Below are 20475 nucleotides of genomic sequence, written 5' to 3' on the forward strand. Positions count from 1 at the left end.
GCTCCCCCTGGACCCAGCATTGGTGCTAAGGGCTCTCGGAAGCTTAGGGAGAACTTTCTATGACAAGGAGCAAAGGCTCACTGAGCACCCTGGCAAGCCTGAGGAGGGAGGCCCTGGTGGTACCGATGCCCAGCTAGTCCCACCCACCACCACTCCAGCATGGCCTGAAGCCCCACAGAGGACCCATTTCCCCACATCTGAATTCACTACAAACTTCAATTTCATACTTTATTTCCAATGGCTGGGAGGGTTTTTTTTTTGTTTGTTTGTTTCAGTATCTTTTTAAAAAAGAGAAAAATTTCACCTATTTCATCAAAAGCCCTTTTCTTGTTGAGCCCATGAGGGCTTGAAGAGGGAGAGCAGCGCCCCAGGCTTGGCCCAGGTCTCTCCCTCCAGCCCCACTACATGGTACAGACACCCAGTGACTGTGCCAGGGTCACCATCTTCAACACCCCCCCAAGCCCCAGTATCTCTCTGTACAAAAGAATTTTTAAAATGGAAGCTAAGACAATAATATACATTAGACGCACACACGCACACACATACGCACACACATACATGCACACACGCACATCCTCACTGAAAACAGTGACTGAAAAACAGCTGCACTTGAAAAGCACCTGGGAATGCATCTTCACCCCCTTCCTGGCTGGGAAGGCCCAGCACTGAGGCTTCGTGCTCCTCTGCCCTGGGCCCTCACCCCGTGCCCCCAAAGGGCGCTTCACCCTCCTCCAGTTCAGGGTTTTCCCCAAGTAGCTGCCAGAGGCCTGGGAGGAGGGTGGAGCCTATGAGGGGGCAACGGAGGGCAAAGCCAGGGGGCACAGAAAGATTAGTACCGGCCTGGGTAGCAACCTTGGGGACAAGTTTCCTGGGCCAGTCCCCAAACCACCCCATGCCACCAGAATGCAAGAAACGCAGAGCTGGGGCCTGAACCGTGGCCCAGCCCAAGTCTGCTGCCACCCTGCCCACACCACATGCACACGGGCCCTTTCCACGTGGGCGTGAGTGTAGGTGTTCACACATGCACTCCTACACGTGTCCCCCGGACACTCGTCAGAGTCTGGAAGGGGGCCATGTTGGTTCAGGGGTCCTCGACTCCCGGTTACTGCATTACTGGTGGCCGTGGGCATCCCCCACTGTTCATGGATTAGAACGACTTGGGACAATGGAGGGCCCTGGGCTGGGAGGAGCCCCAAGAAAGGTGGGAGCGAGGAGGGGAGATTGCAAAAGACAGCACCACTGACCCTTCTCCAGCCCTAAGCCTTCACTGGCATGTAGGGAAGGACCCATTCAGGGCAGCAGGCTCTTTCCTCTCGCCCCACCTTTACATCTAACATTTGGAAAAAGGCAAACTTTGCTTAACCTTTTGCCACCACAAGGGAATACTGAGACGCCTCCCGGATCAGATCGGAAGGCAGGGAAATGGGCAACCCATCCAGGGCCGGAAGACCAGCTCTCCACTGCCCAGGGCCAGCCAGCTCTTCAGCTGATTCTAATGCAAATTTGATTTTAAAAAATACAATATGCTGTAGGGTAGGTTTTCTGGGTGGTCGCCATCCCCTCATCCCCCCAACCATTCAGAAGCACCTCTGGCTTCCAAAGGCTTCTTAAAGGAGGCGATGGGAGGGGGCAGGAAAAGGGACAGGACCGCCTCGCTGGGTCTCTGCTTCCCCAGCGGCCCAGACCTCATTCCTGCAAGGAAGAGCCCCCTCCCTCAATTTCCCCATCTGTTTTCTGTTCCAATAGATTTTTAAAAAGTTATTTGCTAAATTTAAAAAAGAGACATAAAGAGACTCTGCCACAGGGGCTTGAGGGATGGGGGACAGATTTGTTTCTGAAGCAGGGAAAGGAGGGGAGTGGGCAGGGTAGAGGCTGCAAAATATTTTTTAAAAGTGCTTGGTAACTCAGCTCTGTTTTAAGTGTGTGTCTATATCTATATACAGATATACACACAAACACCCTTCATACATCTGCCATCGCACACACGCAGACACACATATATATGTGTGTGTGTGTCTGTGTGTGTGTCTGTGTGTGTATATGTACATACACACACAGTCACACACACATATATATATGTACTTTAAAAAGTTCTAGGTGCCGTGATCCGGCCCGGTGGGTCACGACTGGAGGGGAGGGCGGGCACAGCTCGGGTTGCAGACGGGGCACTCGCTGTCCTCTGCACACAGCTCGCACAGCACGGTGTGTTGGCACTGGAGCACCACCCGATGCTGCTCTTGACACTTGAGACACTTTGCAGGTGACTGCATCTGGAACACCACCTGAGGGCAGAGAAGAGCCAGTGTTCACAGAGGACCACAGGAAGGGTGGCCCGCTCCCCACGGCTCCCCACTAAGTGCCTGGTCCTGCTGCAGCACTAATGCTCACCACAGAGTGCTTCAAGATTCACAACTTGCTTTACTTACACAGAATCATTTTAGTGTTGACAGTCCTGTGAGGCGAGTCCTGTACTATAAGGCAGGATTTGGTCCCAGCACTCTCCACCCAGAGGCCTACCATCCTGGCCACTAACCCATGCAGACATCGGTCCTCCCTCCAAGGACAAAAATGAGGTTTGGGAGCCGTCGCTTAGACTAGGGCGGTCTTTTCCCAGAGAGCCGCCCGTTCCAGATGGGGACCAAAGTGTTGGTGCTTTCTTTCTCTCCTTTAGAAGGTAAGCTCTTGGAGGGCAAGAGGATGCCCTTCTGGTCTTTGTATGCCCCAGGACCGCACAGGGCCCAGTGCGCACCAATCGATGCATGCAGAAGGAATGAATGAGGAGGGAAGGGGCACCCGCTCACCACCCCCAGTGGGGCAAGCTTGGGAGAGCTACGCAGGAGTGAGAGGCCTGATTCCCTAGGCTTCTGCCCAATACTCTGGCTTTCAAAAGGATTTTCAGAGGTACAGACAAGACGCTTTACATGACTTGTTCTTGCCCCCCCTTTTTTACTAGGAGACCCCAATAATGCTGAGCTTCTCTCTGGTGAAGGGTCCAGCCTAGTTACTCACATGGAAGAGAGTTGATCTGAGGAGCCTGGCCTGGCCCAGACCCTCCTGGGAGGACCTAGAACGGGACTAGAGGAGAATGAGCCTAGGCTCCAAGTTATTAGGTCCCTTAGGGACCCTGAGCCCTGAGGAGGACCCTGGGCAGTGTCTAGGTCAGGTGGGTCCAAAAGCTCTTGAAGACTGATAGGATGTATTCCCTTTTCTGGGTATGGAATCCCAGGGATGAGGCGAGGGTGGGTTCTCTCCCAGAATTGGTGCTTCATTATAAGCCTATAGGGGAAGAAACGTGCTTTTCTGGGGTGGAACAGACTAGAATAAGGGGGTACAGAGGCAGCCAATTACTACGAATCATACAGTTGTTGTAAGAAATAAAGGAGTGTATATATATATATGTGTGTATATATATATATATATATATATTGGCTTTGACAATCTTAAAAGGGCTATCTAAATGTCAGTGTGAACAAGCACTGGGAATCAAGAGACATAGGTTCAAATCCTGGCTGTGACATTTATGAGCTGGGTGACCTTGGGCATGGAAGAATCTTTTTGCCTCAGTTTCCCCATCTGTAAAGTGAGGATAATAATACTTACAGAGTTGTGAGAAAAGCACTCGTAAGTCTTAAAGCCTTGGGTAAATAAGAGTCATTTATTCTGTCCTGCTCTGACCTTCTCTGACTGTCCCCTTGCAATAATCATCAAAATTCTACTGGACGTGATGGTCTGCCCAGTGGTGTAGTATTGCAAGCCTTTGGCAGCCTGCTGGGCAGACAGAGGCCATCTGATAAGGTAAGAGATACTCCGCCCAAGCCAGACAGGTACGTAACTGCCAGGCTGCCAGGCAAGGTTTCCAAGGCCTGTGGCTTCACTCCCAGGAGGTATCAGCCATGAAAGTTCCCCTGAGGTCCCAGGGAAGCCTTGCCACCACCCCTCTCCCCCACATCACCTGTCTCTTGCCCCCTACCCTGCCCCAGGGACCCACCTACCTTTTCTACTCTCTCCAGGTTGGCCCTGAGCTGCTTCTGGAGGGAATACAAGGTGGAGAGGGAGAGGGCCTCTAGGTCGGAGAAGGAGCAAAGGGTCTGGGGGTCCTGCCCAGTGTGAAGTCGTTCCAGCTCTTCCTGAAGTTTCTTCACCTGCATTTCTAGGGCATCTCGCTGCTCCCGGGCCAGCTCACACTCCATGCCAGCAGCACTAGCCCGTTCACTGGCCTCCTCTGCCTCTTTCTTCCACGCATCACAGGCCTGTGGAGTTCAGAACAGAATCCACACCATTGGGTATCACCAAAACTGAAGGGTCAACCTTCCCTCTCCCCAATGTACATTCAGTAGTAAATTATTTATTCAGAAGCTATACTTTCCATTTCTGATTAAGAGGAGGAAGCCCTAATGCTACTCATGGCAGAGTGAAGCTTCGGGCTACACTGACAGAAACTGAACTCCTTGCTAGTTGGCACCTCTGGATGGCATGTGGTCAGAAGACTGAGAGCCATAATCAGACCTAGAAAGGGCTTTAGTGATGTAGTCCAACTCCCTGCACCATGGGAACAGGAAAGGGGTTCAATGTCTGGGACCCAGAGGCCCCGAGTCAAGAGATGGGGGTAGGGGTAGGGGGAATGGGACCTGGACCTCCTGGGGCTCAGTTTCATTCCCATACCTGCTTGGCCTGCTTCCATGACTCCTCCCACTGCTTGATGGTGCCATTGGCCTCATCCAGCTCTTGTCGGAGTCTGGCCAGCTCAGCAGCCCCTGGTCCTGACAAAAATGCTGGCGATGTGCCTGGGGAGAAATTCCCAGAGGCGAAGTGCTCCCAGATACTGCTGTTCATTCCATTTAAACCTGCTTTATGGGGAGAAGGTGTCTTAAATAAGGGCAGCTCTCTCCCACCAGCCTATCAGCTAGGCCTCTGGGGGCACTACTAAGCTTTTTGGTGTGAGGGTCTCAATCTGCAGGTCTGACCAGTAGTCAGGAGCACTGACTGAACAACTCCTTCATGCAGCCTTTACTGAACTCTGGTGGGATTCAGAAATTAGATACAGTCTCTATCCTCAAGGGCCTCCCTGACTTATGGGTGATGCCCACCCCACTCTAACAGGAGAAATTGAGTTCCTACTCTTGGGAAGATTTAAACTAAGGGGAAACAAAATCTCCACCATTGGGGAGTAGATTCCCTCCTGAAGGGTTTAGTTCTGGCCTTCCAGGTTACTTCCGTGAGGGTACAGGGAAAGGACAGGATTCCTGGGACAGCTAGTTCCCCCTTGGATGAGGGAGATGTGATTCTCACTCCTTGGGAATGCTCAGTCTGCTCAGGGAGCTGCCAATTTCATGGGGCCACAAAACGTGCCCATGTAAGAAGTCGGCCCCTCCCCAGTACACAGAGTGACTCTGCTCCTGCAGGAGATGCCAGACCTTGGCCACAGGGGCTGTTATTGAGCAGAATGCATGTACCAGGAGGGAAGGAGCTGGATTTTGTTTGGTTTTGGTTTTGCTTCTTCTATAGGTGCACTATTGCCAGAGCAGTAAGGAATTTAGCACATTTTCAACCTTCCTCCCCAGCTTCACTCTTTTCAAATCCATAATTCTAGTAATTTCCCTCTACTTCCTTCTGCTGACACTTGTGTGCTTGTATAGAACTCTCTGCAGATGGGCCAGAAGGTCCCTGCCCAGATTCAGAGAACCCACATGAGCAAGACCAATCCTTGTTCAAATGTGTTCTCCCTCCGGGGCCCTTCTTTTGTCGGGGCCACTTCTAGGGCCCTGGGCACAGGCTGCCTGGTGTTCTTCATTACCCTTCTGAGTGTGTCTCTTCTTCTGCACTCTAGCACCCTGAGGGCAGGCACTGGCTCTTAGTGTCTCTAATGTCTCTGGACACAGTGAGCTGTGTGGTGATGCTGGGCTCCTCTGAAGCCCAGAATGTGCGTTTGGCTGACATCCGAGTATGAAGGTTGGTTAGCTGGCTGGGAATGATTCTGAATCTTTCCACTTGAGCAGAAGGATAATCAGGCATACCCATCTGCATCTAGAGAGGTAGGCAGAGAGATAGCCGTGTATAGACGTTGACTTTAGTTTCATCCATGTGGGTAGTCCTTCCACCAGGACTGCCAGGGCTGAAACATTTATCATCCTGTAGCCAACTGAGCAACGAGCCTTTCTACACTTGGGTGCCCAGGTAATAGACATACGGTCTTACCTCATTCAGTGATGATTACTCACCACAGGCTTTGTCTTAAACTAAAAACCCACAGAGGAGAGGGCCCATAGTAGTGTGGCTGTTCTAAGCAGAAAACTCGAGCCTTATTTATGGGCCTTCTGCAGGGCCCAGCCTGGAGTTGTTCCCTATCCTCTTACCTAATGATCCATGTGATGCTGACGTCCCCAGGAAAGTGTTTTCTGATTGGCTCAGGTGGCTCTGGGGCTGCTGGAGGAAGTGTGAGGAAAGGCTGACGGGAGGTGATGGAGAGGCAGAATGAAAGGAAGCCGAGCTGCCTAGGGAACCAGGGATGTTCACAGGGGCAGAGCTCTGTAACAAACTGCCACCTGTAAGAGAGGCCAGGGAGAGAGGAAGGGAGGGCATTAAGGAAAAAAAAGGAGTTGCCTTATCCCACCCTGGACCTGCTTGAAGCTGGGGGGCTTCCAGGAGGAAACATGGCCACATCCTCTCTCAGAGGGGTACCCGATATGTTAAGGCATTCCTAGGCAGAGAGCCAAGAAAGGACACCCTGAGAAAGGAGGGCCTGTAGAGAGATGCTGTCTTCCTTCCCCCAGCTCTGAGTGGAAGGGCCAGGGCCCAACAGAGTTCAATGATAGGTGACCTTAAGAGCTAAAAGACAGCTTAAGTTAAGATGGGACAAATCTCCCTAGAGCAGGCTTGGGCACATTCCTGGAGATGGGGCAATCGGGAAGAATGTCAGGCTCAAGTCATTGCTCCACTGTGACCGACTGAAAGGGGCACATGCCACGTGTATCCTCCCTAGCTCCTGGGCACATGCCCCACTGCCCTGTGGGGAGGTCCAGCCATACTCCAAAGCTCATCCCTTCTCTTTGGCAGTCAGTGCATACTTAGTGGCCTGATGCCAAGATGTCCCTTGCCCCTTGAAGAGATATTTATTCCCCAAGTACCAATCATGATGCCACCTGGGTGAGGCACTGTGCTGTTGTCGAATGACTTTTCCAGGGCAGCTACTCCAAATTCATTCAGGTCCAGGTCATCAAGAGCAGATTCTGTTGGGCAGAGTGACTCAGATCGCATGTTGTCCCCCTGCCATCTGTTGGGAGGCTAGCCATCCTGAGCCCTGACATCTCTGGTCCTGGATGCTGACCTCCAAGCTAGGATTCTAGGGGCTCTCTACTGCCTGATCTTTATCCTCTATCGCATTTCCCTTTTAACTCCTGGAGGGCCAAGTCAGGAAAACAAAGAGCTCAACCTTGGGGGTCTTTTAGGAGAAACTGCCTGCAAACTCAGGGTGACAGCTGTACTCCCTGCTGCCTTAGACTACTGTGAGGAAAGTGCTGTGTAACCCTTACAGGAATTATGGAAAGATCCACTATCATTCTTATTTCAATAATAACTTTTTCAAGGCAGTCTGTAGTGCTGGGAAGAGGCCAGCCTTGAAGTCAGGATGGCCAAATTCAAGTTCTGTCTCTGACCCCTACTTGCAACCTAACAATGGCTGAGCCATTTAATCTCTCTAAGACTATAAATTACAGATGAATTATCGATGTCTATTGGTGGTGAGTTTCCACATTGAAGATGAAATCCCAGATCTGGACAAACAATAATAATGACAATAAGAGTACAGTACAAGTAGCTAGGTCTCTGTCTTGGTCCAGGGTAAGGGGTAAGCACTAAGCTGGGCAGGCAGCAGTTCTCAGAAGCCAAGATGCTATCTAATCCAGTCCCCACCTCCACCCTAGCCATGGTCCTAGAAAAGACAGTATTACCTATGACCGATTCCACTGTGTCACTAGTAGGGTAGAAGGGCAGGGCATTTGCATTCATGCCAGGGACGCTGCTGGGGCCTGCGGGACTGGGGGGGGTAGCTGCCAAGCTGGAAGTGATACTAGAAGAGATGCTGGAGGTCAGGGGGCTGCCCACTGGGAGGATGCCCAGTATGTCCTGCAAGGAGAGAGGAAGGAAGTGAAGAGAAGCCTGAAGATAGGTGGTACACACAGCTCTACAGTCAGAAGATTGAGGAAAGGGAATTCCATTGTCCTCTGGCTGCTTCTCAGACCCTAGACAGGCTCCTCCCAATGTGTTGAGCATCAGTCTGGAGGGTGAAGAGGCCTTGGACCCTAGTCATCCATGACACAATGACCTCTTCTTCCCACTCTTTCAACTAAACTTGGGTCTTTGAGTCCCATAACAGAAGTTAACTTCTGCCCTTGACCCCACTTCCTCATTTTTCATTCTCTACTGTCCATCTGCTGGGAAAAACACATGGCTCAAAGAGTGTATTACCTGTTTAGGTTGCAGCAGAGGCTGCTCCTGACTCCTATGTTCCAAAGAGTGTGGCTTTATTTTGGCCTGTTGGGAAGAGAAAAGCAATAGCAAAGATAATGAGCAAAATTAATAGACAAATGCTTTGTTCGTGGGAATGTGCCCTGAACTTTAACATACCCAGAACCCTTTCTAACTAATACTGATCATATTACCCTGGTGATTCTTGGGAAAGCCACTTCTAGGAGTCTCAGGTCCCCTTAGTCTAAAATAAGGATATTACATTAAAAGGTGTAAAAAAAATCATTATTTAAATTGCAAAGTTTAAATTCCTTTTGAGAAGAATTTTAGGTAAAGAAGATGCTTCCTCTCTGAATCCAGAACTGAACTGTTGGAGAAGCCACCATGAAGAAGCCTCCAGACCACAAGTTGCACAAAATTGAACTTTGGGTGTGGTTGATTGAACATTTATTTGTATGTATACTTTTATGCCAAAGGGGACTGCCCCCTAATGGCTTTTTGTCAATGTGTTCAGCAATTATTGGTTTTATTCTTTTTTCTCTTATCCTCACACTATTGTAATCTTTTAAGTTTATTATGTTTTTATGATCCTTTTGGGGAAAAATTAATTTTTCCAAAATGATCACACGAGGGAATGTAAAAAATAGACTCGAATACAGGACTACAATCCCCACAAGCCTTTGCTCCACTTCCCCAGAATGCCTTGTAATCTCACCTGGGCCGAGATCGAGAAGGTATTTAAGCTGATTCAAAGGCTTTTGAGGGGTTTGGCTTTTTTTGGACTTCCGTTTTGGAGCAGGAGGTCTCTTGCGTGATGTGAGGTTATTTTGTCTAGGCCTCTGGCCTAGGCACGTGTTTCTTACTTGTATATTCTTTAATCTTTAGCCTTTAATAAACCTCTAAAAAATATAATACTCCTTGCAGAGAGAAACTAATTTCTACCTGCCTCAGTCTCCCCATCTCCCCTAAATTTTAACTGTTACAAAGGGGATATAGGAGGGAGAAACAGATATTTTGTCATCTATAAGTGAAAGGCCTTTTTTGTTTGTTATGTTCATTATAAATATAAATTTGATTGGTTTTTCTATTGTTCAAAATTAACAAAAAAAAAACGACCTTAAAAAGAACAAAACACAACACCTTTACCCTTTTGTCTTAGAATCCATTCTAAGTATTAGTTCAAGGCAGAAGAGATGAAAGGACTAGGCAATTGGGGTTATGTGACTTGCCCAGGGTCACACAGTTAAGAAGTGTCTGAGGCCACAGTTGAACCCAGAACCTACTATCTCCAGGTCTGGCTCTCTATCCACTAAGCCACCTAGCTGCTCCTTAAAATACTTATTTTTAAAAATTAAATGACAATATCTTCCTTACTGACCTCATGGCTTTTGGGAATCAAATGAGATCACAGGTGTGAAAGTGTTTTGTAAACTACATAAATGTACCAATGGCCAAAGGTTAGTGACCATATCCTACTCCATCTTTTCATCAACATTTACCCCTCCTGGGGGGCCCTTCAATTGGGGAATGGCTGAGCAAATTGTAGTATATGTTGGTGATGGAATACTATTGTGCTAAAAGGAATAATAAAGTAGAGGAATTCCATGGAGACTGGAACAACCTCCAGGAAGTGATGCAGAGAGAAAGGAGCAGAGCCAGGAGAACATTGTACACAGAGACTGGTACACTGTGGTACAATCGAAGGTAATGGACTTCTCCATTAGTGTCAATGCAGTGATCCTGAACAACCTGCAGGGATCTAGGAGAAAAACACTATCCACAAGCAGAGGACAAACTGTGGGAACAAAAACACCGAAGAAAGGCAACTGCTTGACTACAGGGGCCAAGGAGACATGATTGGAGATGGAGACTCTAAATGAACATCCTAGCGCAAATACCAACAACATGGAAATGGGTTCAGAACAAGGACACATATGATACCCAGTGGAATTGCGTGTCAGCTATCGTCAGCTAGGGGAGGGATGGCGGGAGGGGAGGGAGGAAAAGACAATGATTTTTGTATTCAATGAATAATGTTTGAAATTGAACATTTACCCCTCCTCTCTGGATTTAATCATTCTTGACAGAGGGAACAGGATAGGATTCTTCCTAAGCTCAGATAGCTGTTCAATTTAACTATTATTCAGGCCTAGGTTTTGTGTACTTATAATTAGCAATGTGATATGTTATTAATAGAATGGAAATTCCATGAGGGCAGGAACTTTATATTACCTAAACTCATCTAACCCTGACTAAACCAGAAGTCATTCAATAAATGCAAAGAGAAGCCTGCTAATAAATAAGGCTAAAGGGTAAACTTTGTTCCAGCACTTAAGCTGCCATATGAACTCAATTCCATCAGTTCCATTAGCTTTCTGACAGGCCTTCTTCCATGACCTAACGATGCTAGACTCATATTCTTGGCTCATAGGTTTTAATTGTATCATGTCACTTCTCAAAAACCCTCAATTGCGCCTATCAAATACCACATGCCATATTCTGACATTGAAGACCCTTCAGAATAGCTTGATGCTACTACCTTTCAAGTAATCTAGACTTCTGCCAAACTGAATTATTCCTAGAACCCCAATACCTTCCCACGCTTTCCAGTCTCTATTCTTTGCTTTTTTGCTCATTATGTTTCCTGTTTGGAAGACACCCTCTCCTTAATCCCTCCCTCTACCCCAAAATATGTGCCTTCAGACATCCTACCTATTCTTCAAGATTCAGCTCAGATGCTACCTCCTCTTTGCACCTTTCCCTGCTTCCACCAGTTGGAATTTGTTTACCCCTCATTTGGTCTCATACAGGCCCGATTTAATTCTATTTTGGTATTTATCTATGTGCCTCTCTATGTGGAAAGTCTTTTTTTATTGTTCTGTTCAGTATAAATGTAAATTTGTAAAATTTAAAAAATCTAAATGATTAGTTTTTTCTATTCTTCAAAGTTAACAACAAACTATCCCTTTTTAAAACCCATACCTTCTGTCTTAGAATTGATAGGGTTATAAAAAAAACCAAAAATTAATTAATTAACAACAGCTCTAATGGCCAGTCATTTTCCTCTGGTTGAGAGACAGCAATTCCTTCTGTAGTTATCAGGTTTTGTCCTTCTGCTCCACCAATCCTTACCTGGCATTTGAAGCTTTTCAGATATTCAGCTCCAACTTGGTCCTCCCTCTCAAAGCCAGGTGCCTTCTTGTAGCTACCAGGTGCTGGATTTGTTTCCCCAGGGAAGCTGATACCTTCTAGGTTCTGTGGCTTCCGGATAGTGCCCGGGGGAGAGCCACAGAGGTTAGACGGACTACCCAGGCTGCTGTTCCTACAAAGAATCTGTGGAGAAAAGATGAGAAGGGTAAGGGAAAAGGTCAGATGGGCATGACCATGACTCTAGGGCAAGGGATCCCTGCTTAGGTAGAGGGAGCCATATGGGTATTTGAGGCTATTCGGTTGGGTAGGTTCTTCCTCTGCCCAGAGCTCTTGCCCCCTCACTGGCAGGACACAGCCTATGCCTTCCTCAGGTTTCCACATCACAGACCTTCTGCCCATCTAGGGTGGAATGATAGACTATTTCCTTTTCTTGCCCCATTTTGAAGGCTCTGGCTCTGTTTACTAAGGGATGAGTGGCAAGGATTCTTAGTGGAGACTTGTTGGCTTTACCAAAAAAGCTTTGTGTCATCACTCGGGTGCAGTGGAATGAACCATCTCATCAAAATAAAAGCACACTGGCTTGGGGGTAGGAGTAGCTGCCAATAGCATCTGGTTAAGTGTATATCATAGCAAAGCCTCTTCCATCCTTTCTCCTCTCTCCCCTTTAGGCCCCTCTAGGGAAGGTGAAATTTTAGTTCTATTTTTTAATTGCCATGGGGCTCCAGTATCCCTTCTGCTCTCCCTGACCCCAATCCCTCCACTAAGCCTATTCAGGGCCATGGTACATACATTGCTAAGGTCTGGGGCATGAGGGCTGGAGGGGCTCACAGGCACCGAATCCCCTGCTGCTGATGGCATGTACATCACGGTGCCAGTCTGCGTGGGACTGGGTACGGCTGAAGAAGACTGAAAGTCATCACCAAGGGGGGGCTCTGTAAGAGACATGAAGGACAGAATTGTTACCCAGACCTCCCTACACACCCAGAGGCCCTCCACAGTGGGATGAGATCACCCCTAAGGATGATAGAACCTCAATCTGTGACCAGAGGAATACATTCCTACCCAATCCTCACACTTAGAGCTGGACAGTTGGGGAGAGTTAGTCTCTGTGGAGTTTTCCCTTCTCCTTATAGAACTGCCCTTTACCATGCTCTTGGCTCTGACAGAGAAGGAAGCCTGGATCCTGGAGAAGTTTCCAATTGCTTAAATTTCTCCAGTTGGGGTAGAATCGGCAGGCCAAGCCCCAGGACAGTGGTCCAATGGCTTTGCATGGTCAGGATGTAAAACCTTCTTTGGAGGGGGGAAACCACCCTAACCACCAATGGCTAACAAGTCAGGAGAAACATGGCTCTGGCATACGTTCAACATGGGCGAAGGCGCAGAAAGGACCTCGGGGACAGCTGCCTGACTGCTGCATGTCATTACACTTGGTGGACTTGTAGATCTAGAAAAAGGCAAAATGGAAGCAGTTAGGGGTTCTGGGGTAGAGGGGAGAGAGAGACAGAAAGAGACAGAGACACAGAGAGAGAAACAGTGGATGGAGGAGGGAGGAGACAGGTCACATATTCTGCCCACTCTTGTCTCTCAGAGAAAGGAATTAGGCCAGGGGACAATCCTTCTGGGCAAACCTTGCCTCACTAAACTTGGGCATCACTGTCTTTCTCTTCCCTCAACCTTATCCCTTCCATCTCTGCTTGTACCTCCTAAAGGCCTCTACCACCAAATATTACAACCTCCACTTCTTATAAATACAGTTTAGGAAAGAAGCAGCCCAGATGATATCATCCTCACTATCTGAAACACTCTACTCAGGGCAGCATGCTTTGGGAGTGGGGGTCTCCTCGGAAAAGGTTGGTCCAAAAGACTGGCTCCTTGGTTCCTCTTCTGGATTTAGTGACAGAATGGCTGCTAACCTGTCTATTCCCAAAACTTGGCCTTGGCTCAATCATTCTGATGGAACAAACTCCTCTAAGGTAGGAAGCCAAATCATCACATTTTGTAGTCAGGAAGGACCTCAGAGATAATGGATTCCAGCTAGAACCTATAGTAGTATTCGTGACAAGGGGTCATGGATCATGGATCCCAGGGAACTCTTTAGCCCACAGAATAGGCTACTGACCTTTTAGACAGTTCTGGTATACTTTAGACAATACTAGTATACTTCCTAATATCAGACCTAAGTCTGTTCCTCTAAAAACCCCAACTAGTTTTGCCCTCTGGACCCAAGCAAAATATCTCTATCCTCTAAATATCTGAAGGTAGTTACCATGCTCCCCTCCTTGTTGCTCAAGGCTAAAAGTCCATCCTTCTCTACTTCAGGCCTGTTCCTTTAGTCCCATTACAAGATACTCAAATTCTATAATGGTGGTTTCTAAATCTCTTCACCAATATGACCACTTTCTCTGGGCAACCTGTCAATGTCCCTCCTAAAATATGCTACCCAGGACCAAACACAATATTCTAGATGTGTCTGACTATAGAGACCACAACTTTGAGCTGGATGTGACCCTTTTATTCGTTAAGGCTAAGACTATAATCACTTTTCTGGCTGTCAATGTCAGTGCTCATATCAAGTTTGTGAGTCACTGAATCCTATAGGCCTCTTTCATATGAACTTTTGTTTGGCCAGGCCTTCCCCAAATTTGAGCTCCAGTATATGGCTGTACATTTACCCTTATTAAATTGTATCTAATCAAATCCAGCCCATGACTTCAGCAAGTCACATTTTTCTTAAAATTCCAGTTCTGTAACACAAAGCATTAACTATCCTTTATCCTTCTCAGCTTTGTTGAAAGGCAAATTTCATATCTAGGTCTTTGGGGAGGGCACTGGTAAGAAAAGAACAGAAAGGAGCCCGTGACCTTTTATAACTCTGCCCAGGAAACACCTATCCTATCCATTCATTATAGCTCCCATGGGACCCAGTGAATTCTGTATCCAATTGAGTGGAGATTATCCAGTACACTTTTACCTATCTTATACAGAAGGATAACTACTTTTTCTACACAGATCAAATAAATGGTTGAAATGAATTTAGTTAGTCATTTGTTCAGGACAGATAATCCTTCTGGATAATTCAAGTCTGAGAAAAAAATCATGGAAACTCCAGCCCATGCCAAAATGCCCTTCCCTGTGAAGTGCATATCTTTTGCTGCCTAATTTTATGTTGGTTCATAATTTATATTCTACTCTCTAAAGGCCCTTTATTAATCTGCCTACCCGAGTCAGTATGTCAGGCTCAGAATGTAAAGGCAGGAGCAGTCTCTCTGTATGGTACCCAGGCCCTTGTCATATACCATCAAAAGTGCATTAAAGATTTTGGAATTCTAATTATGATGATGATGAAAACCAGGATGAACTTGGTGCCTTTAACTCTGGGAGAGAGATATAGCTTGAGGGACATTGAGATCCCACAGAACCCTCCCTTAACCAGAGAGGATGGCCTTGGGCAGGGGAAAGGGAGGAAGATGTGTTGCCCTCATACCTCTGGATGAAATTGCTGCTCTGTTCGAGTGTGACAATACTGACAGGCATCTCCATTTTCACATTTGCCGGGGTCACCCCACTCATCTCCATGTTTCACACTTGGGCAAGGGGAGGACCTGGGTCAATGAGAAGGAAACAGAAAGGTCAAAGGGCCTCTCTTTGGGGGGGAGGTGGGGTATGTGTGTGTGTGTGATGTGTGTATACATGCATGTGTTCATGTGAGCAGTGGTAACAAAGAGGAAAGGGTATGATGCCTAAGAAACTCACCCACAGTTTGGCCCCTTTGCCTCACCTTTAAAAGGAGTCATGCAAAGGAACCATAGCCCACAGACTTTGTGCCTGAAAATAACTATGTATGAGTGTCAGAACTACCTTTTTGCTCTTGTTATTGGTGGAAAATGTGTGTTATTCTTATTGTATGCTTAAGAAAATTTGGATATTGAAAAATCACAAAATGCTTTCGGGAAGAACACTGCTGCAGAATTACTGAGCAAATCAGCAGAGAAAAGCTGGGAAAAGAGGCAGTTAGTCATTTAAGTGCAAAAAAGACGGGTCCAACAATGGAGCTCAAGGTGTGGGAGTGTCCTCAATTATACAAAGGATCAAGGAATTAGAGAAGATAGTAGAGGTGGGGTTGACCCATAAGGGCTTAAGCACTGAAATAAATCATATGAACAGGCTCCAAGAATGAGGGTGCCCCCTCAAGGAGGCCATTCTACTATGAAGAGAGCAAGGACAAGATTTTGAAATTCATCCCAGATTAGAACAGCTGGCTAGTGAATAAATATCCTTCAGATGAACTGGCCCAGACAAAAGGAAACAGGCTAGACATGAGATATGAATTCCAGGACAGATGGTAACTTCGTGTTTAGTGCAAGTTGGCCTGAAGTTCAGAGACAGAATCTCTGGGACCAAACAGAGAAGTATCTTCTTTGATCAGGATTCCTCAGTTCATGATGGGAGAAATAGGAATAGGACCTAGTCTATAAACTATACCAGTTAAGACAATCTGTGGCCAACCTGTATTTACTGTTACCCAGTCACAAAGGAATAATGTTCCTTTCAAAAAATCCCAACTGTGGTTTGGTGAAACTAAAGTGAAAAGAGAGTTTATTCATACTTGGATCAGGATAACCAAGGCGAGATCAGAAAGAAGGGAGGTTGGAATTGATATAAAGGTGAAAATTCCTGATAGGGAAAACTAGAGAAAGTTGCTACTACTGATCCCTTCCTATCAGGGATGGTTTCCTTTAGAGTGACTTTAAAAATCAGACAACAGGAAAATAAGCCTTTGAAAACAGAATCCCTCATTTTGGTGACACATGGTAACACCATCACCAAGAAAGATAAAGTTAATTGCAAAGAGATAGGAAATGTTCTCCAGGTTAATTGTACTCTGGGCCTAGGAAGGTAGAGAAGTCTAGAAGAGACAGTAAAGGAGGCCCATGGAGGTCCTAGGTACAGATAAAGATGGTACTTGCACTATTCCTGTAGTTGAGCCATTTCCCTCAGGGCAGTCTGTATTCTGTAGTCATGGCCCCCATGCCCTACCACCACTTTCCCCAAAGATATCTTGCCTTCTGCGTCCAACCCCAGCCTTGACCTCTTGTGGTCTGTCTAGCTGAAAGTTCCTCCCCAAAGAGGTCTCCCGGTTATTGGTAGCCTTTCCCCATAGTCATTCCTCCTGCACTTGGTCCCTGATGGTCTGCCCTCGACTTGGCGCTCCCCAAGGCCCCCACCCTCCCACAGAAGAGACAGCTGCAGTCTCACAGCTCAGCTTAGCCAACCCCTGCTGGGCTTCTCCCTAGATGGTGAGACCTGTATTTATGTTTCCTGGGGCTCCGCCGTCTGTCTTTGCTGTTATGGTAGTACGGGCAGGCGTATCCCTGGCGACAGAGCCGAGGAGGCTTCTTGCACTGCTCAGTCTTGTAATTCCCTAAGACATAGGTTGTGTCTGCAAAGGAACAGAGGGCGGGGCTCGGTCAACCACAGGGACTGGGGCAAGAGTCTCATACTAATAGCTGCAATAGGTGCAAAGGGCGGGACAGCTTCCCTAGAGGCCTAGCCGGTCCCCAGGAGACTGGCCTGCTGGGGCTCCTACTCCCTGGGATTCATGTGAGAAGGGCAGGCCCCTGGACAAATGTCTCACTGTCCTCTGAAGTCAGGCCACCCTGGTGAGGGAACACAGCTCCTGCCTTTGAGGAGTTCAGATCTTAAAGAAGGAGACAAGACACAAGGAAACACACAAGAGAACATGTAAACATCTGTAACTATGGCAGCTGGACACGGCCAGATGTGTTTGTCAGAATGCAGTCATCAGACCAACTGAGATGCAGGGTCCCTGGAGGTGTGTCCCAAGTATCTTTAACAATGGAAAGGGGTGTGCCCTGGCAGAGAGGGGAGGAGGCGGGAAATGTTTCAGAAAGGGCTGTGGACAGGTCATGCACTGGGGAAAAGTTCACACTAGGGAGGGAGGGAGGGGACCATCTGGCCATGGAGAGACACAGCCACACTGTGGCTCCTCAGGCTCTCACCTTGCCACCGCGGCTCCTCACTGAGGATTTTCTCTATCATGGCATGGCTGGCGGCCACAGCTGACTGACCCTCGATACTCCCCTCAGACGCAGTCTGACCGTTCTGCAAGGCCTCCATGGCCTGGAGCTCCCTTGGAAGAGAACACAGAGGTGTGTTGAGCATGTGATGTTGCAAAGACAGATGAGAATGTGGTCACCACAGAGGAATACTAGATGAGGTCTACCTTCCTCCTTCTAACTCTTCCTTGCCCTCCACTGCAGGAAGGTACCCAGCTCCTTCCACAGTCCCTTCCTCCCTGCCCACCTCTCCTTGCCCAATTCAGCTGGACCTGTGCCTAGCCCACCTGATGTCATAGACAGGAGAGCGGAGGTCATGAGGCCCATGAGCAAAGGCGCAATGCAGGCCGTTTTTGGTGCAATTTCCTTTAGAATCGGTCTCATGGATGCAGATTCCAGTTTTGTAGTAGCGTAGGTGGTACCGTCGCTCAGTGTCTCCTGTGGTTCTGTGTAGGAATGGGCACCTGAAAACCAAGGAAAAGCTGTCACCTACTTTTACCAGCCTCTGATCTATCTCTACCAGTCCCTTTAGCCTAGTGTTTTTTCCCCTATGATTCCACAACAGAATGTGGTAGAAATTAGACTAACATCTAGGACTTCCTCAGCCCAGGGCTCTTTCTCACAAATCAGCATTTTCCATTCCCTTACTTGATGATATTGCTGCCTTGCTTCCTGAGTTTTGCAAAAGAATTGAAAATCAAAAGATAGAAAGGGAGTACAACAAAGTTCTTGCCTAATTTTATGCTGGTTCGTGGTTTCTATTAGACCATCTGTTTTGTTCTTTACATGACTATCTGAATTAGTGTCAGTTTCCAAATTTAAGTTTTCTGGCGGCAGGAGTAAAATGTGTCTCTTCTATGGCCCCCAGTCCCTTACCACACACACCATCAAAACTGCAATAATTGCTTTGGAATGATGGTGATGATGATGATGATGATGCCTTTCAGACTGCTCAGCAGGTCTCATTGAGTTTATCTGGTTCAGCAGGTCTACTACCTTGGCGTAGGGGCTATGGCAAGATTCTAGAAACATACTGGGGGAAGGGGAGCCAAAGAAATAGGACATGTGCCCAGGGCCCTGTGAAGTAACCTGCACTGTGGGCACTTTTCCCAGTAGGAAGCAGCAGCAATACTCCCATGAGCTTTCCTTTGGCCTGCTATCAACAAGGATATGCCTGGATGGCTTTGAGAACATCTGAACATGAGATCCCTAGTTAAAATTTGTCTCCTCTGTGAGCCATTTCCCAAAGTTGTACAGGGCACTTACTCATCTCCCTCTGGGCAGAGGCCTGTGGTTTCATCATATTTGGTACAATAGATGTCAGGGCTATAGTTGAAGGTGCCATCTCGGCGGCGGATGGACCTACGACGACGCTGGTTAACAAAGTGCCAGTGGAAGCAGGTGTAGGGCCGGTGCTGGGTACATTTGTGTTGCACAAAGAGTGGACACTGTTCTGTGCGAAATTCCTTTAGGTACCTAGAGAAAGGGCATACAAGAGGTGGGGGAAGGGAAGAGAGTTTTGGGGATGGAGACCCACAGGTTTTAGCCTCTTACGCCCTGTCTTTCTGTCCCCGAGTTAAGCTCCACTTTACATTTAGAAATCAAGCATCAAACTCCTGGACGTTTTCAACCTCTGGCTTCAGCCCTGCTGGGACACAAGAAGGGACTGGAGACCTGTCCAGACCTTTGTCTCAGACTTCTAGCCAGAATCTCTAGGCCCTGAGACAGGAGGAACACAGAATATATCCTCTGTTCAGGTCAAAGGAGAATAATAATTATAGTAACAATAACACAGTGATTAAAGATTTTGCAAAGTGCTTTATACATATCTCATTTGATTCTCACAATAACCCTTTGAGGTAGATTCGTTCTCCCTGTTTTACACATGATGGAATAGGCTGAGTAAGAAGGTAAGCGACTTGCCCAGGGACACACAACTGTAAGTATCTGAGGCAAGATGAACTCAGGTCTTCCTGATGATGCTTTCTCCCTTTGCTGTCCCAGGAGCCAAGGGTTAGCATTCCCAGCAGCAGATGCAGATCTGCTAAACTGACTTTGAGTAGGCCCATGACCCTGACTATCAATCTTCCCTGACATGAAGTAGCAAAGGGGTGATTTAAAGCTGCTAATATCTCACCTAGAGAAATGAATTCTAGGGTCCAAAAGGATATTAGGATTACAAAAGGGCCTAGGAGCCAAGAGCCCAGGAGCCCTGGATTCTAAGCCTGGCATCCAAGAATTTCTATGGAGTGAAAGAGGTAGACTCTTACCTGATTTCCCTGCATCTGAACGGAGAGTGAGGGTGAGCTGCTTGGCCTCATTAATGTTTCAAAGATCAATTTATGAGCATGTTAAGATAATGCCTGAATATGGTCCTTTGAGATGCTTAACTCTGCTTATTTCAAAGGCTTCTATCAACCCCCGCCCTTCTTTCAGTCCTAGTATCAGCTCCTGGGACCCTAGGACTGGAAGAAAGGATGCTTAGATCTGCTCTTGACTTTTTTAGGCAAAGGAAAACACAATCAAGGCCTTCTGAAGGGGAAACTGTTTCTGGTCTCCACAAAGACTATGTGGAGCTGTGTGACCACAGAGTCTATGCTCATCCTTTGGGCTGCTAACTGCTGTTAATTACAGACTTTCCTGGCAGGACTCCCTAACTCCCTGAAGAGATATAAAAAACAGGTAATTATCCAGGAAGGGGCCTGTAGGAGGAAAGCCTCATGTCTGACTGCTTACCTTCCCGCTGGCCTCCATCTCATGCACACCTGTCTAGATGCCTGGATGT

At 47.4% G+C, this 20475-nt stretch overlaps 1 protein-coding gene across 4 annotated transcripts in view; it reads right to left on the reverse strand.

The window, feature by feature from the left end:
- Nucleotides 1–214: 214 nt before the first annotated feature.
- UNK (unk zinc finger) overlaps nt 215–20475 on the reverse strand; it is a 41943-nt gene continuing 21682 nt past the window's right edge. Inside the window, exons 2-16 of one of the 4 annotated variants that reach the window (XM_056817129.1) lie at nt 18957–19166; nt 17978–18154; nt 17634–17764; nt 16918–17053; nt 15098–15215; nt 12973–13057; nt 12403–12545; nt 11596–11796; nt 8464–8529; nt 7947–8121; nt 7140–7226; nt 6354–6542; nt 4663–4844; nt 3993–4250; nt 215–2282 (exon numbers count right to left, since the gene is read on the reverse strand). In XM_056817129.1, coding sequence (XP_056673107.1) covers nt 2121–2282; nt 3993–4250; nt 4663–4844; nt 6354–6542; nt 7140–7226; nt 7947–8121; nt 8464–8529; nt 11596–11796; nt 12403–12545; nt 12973–13057; nt 15098–15215; nt 16918–17053; nt 17634–17764; nt 17978–18154; nt 18957–19166 — 2320 coding nt within the window. In that variant the 3' untranslated portion in view covers nt 215–2120. Of the gene's footprint in view, nt 2283–3992; nt 4251–4662; nt 4848–6353; nt 6543–7124; nt 7227–7946; nt 8122–8463; nt 8530–11595; nt 11797–12402; nt 12546–12972; nt 13058–15097; nt 15216–16917; nt 17054–17633; nt 17765–17977; nt 18155–18956; nt 19167–20475 lie in introns of all 4 variants that reach the window. The other 3 variants (XM_056817128.1, XM_056817127.1, XM_056817126.1) reach the window with 3 other exon arrangements.

The sequence above is a fragment of the Monodelphis domestica genome, chromosome 2, assembly GCF_027887165.1.
Source record: "Monodelphis domestica isolate mMonDom1 chromosome 2, mMonDom1.pri, whole genome shotgun sequence".
NCBI classification, from domain to species: Eukaryota; Metazoa; Chordata; class Mammalia; order Didelphimorphia; family Didelphidae; genus Monodelphis; species Monodelphis domestica.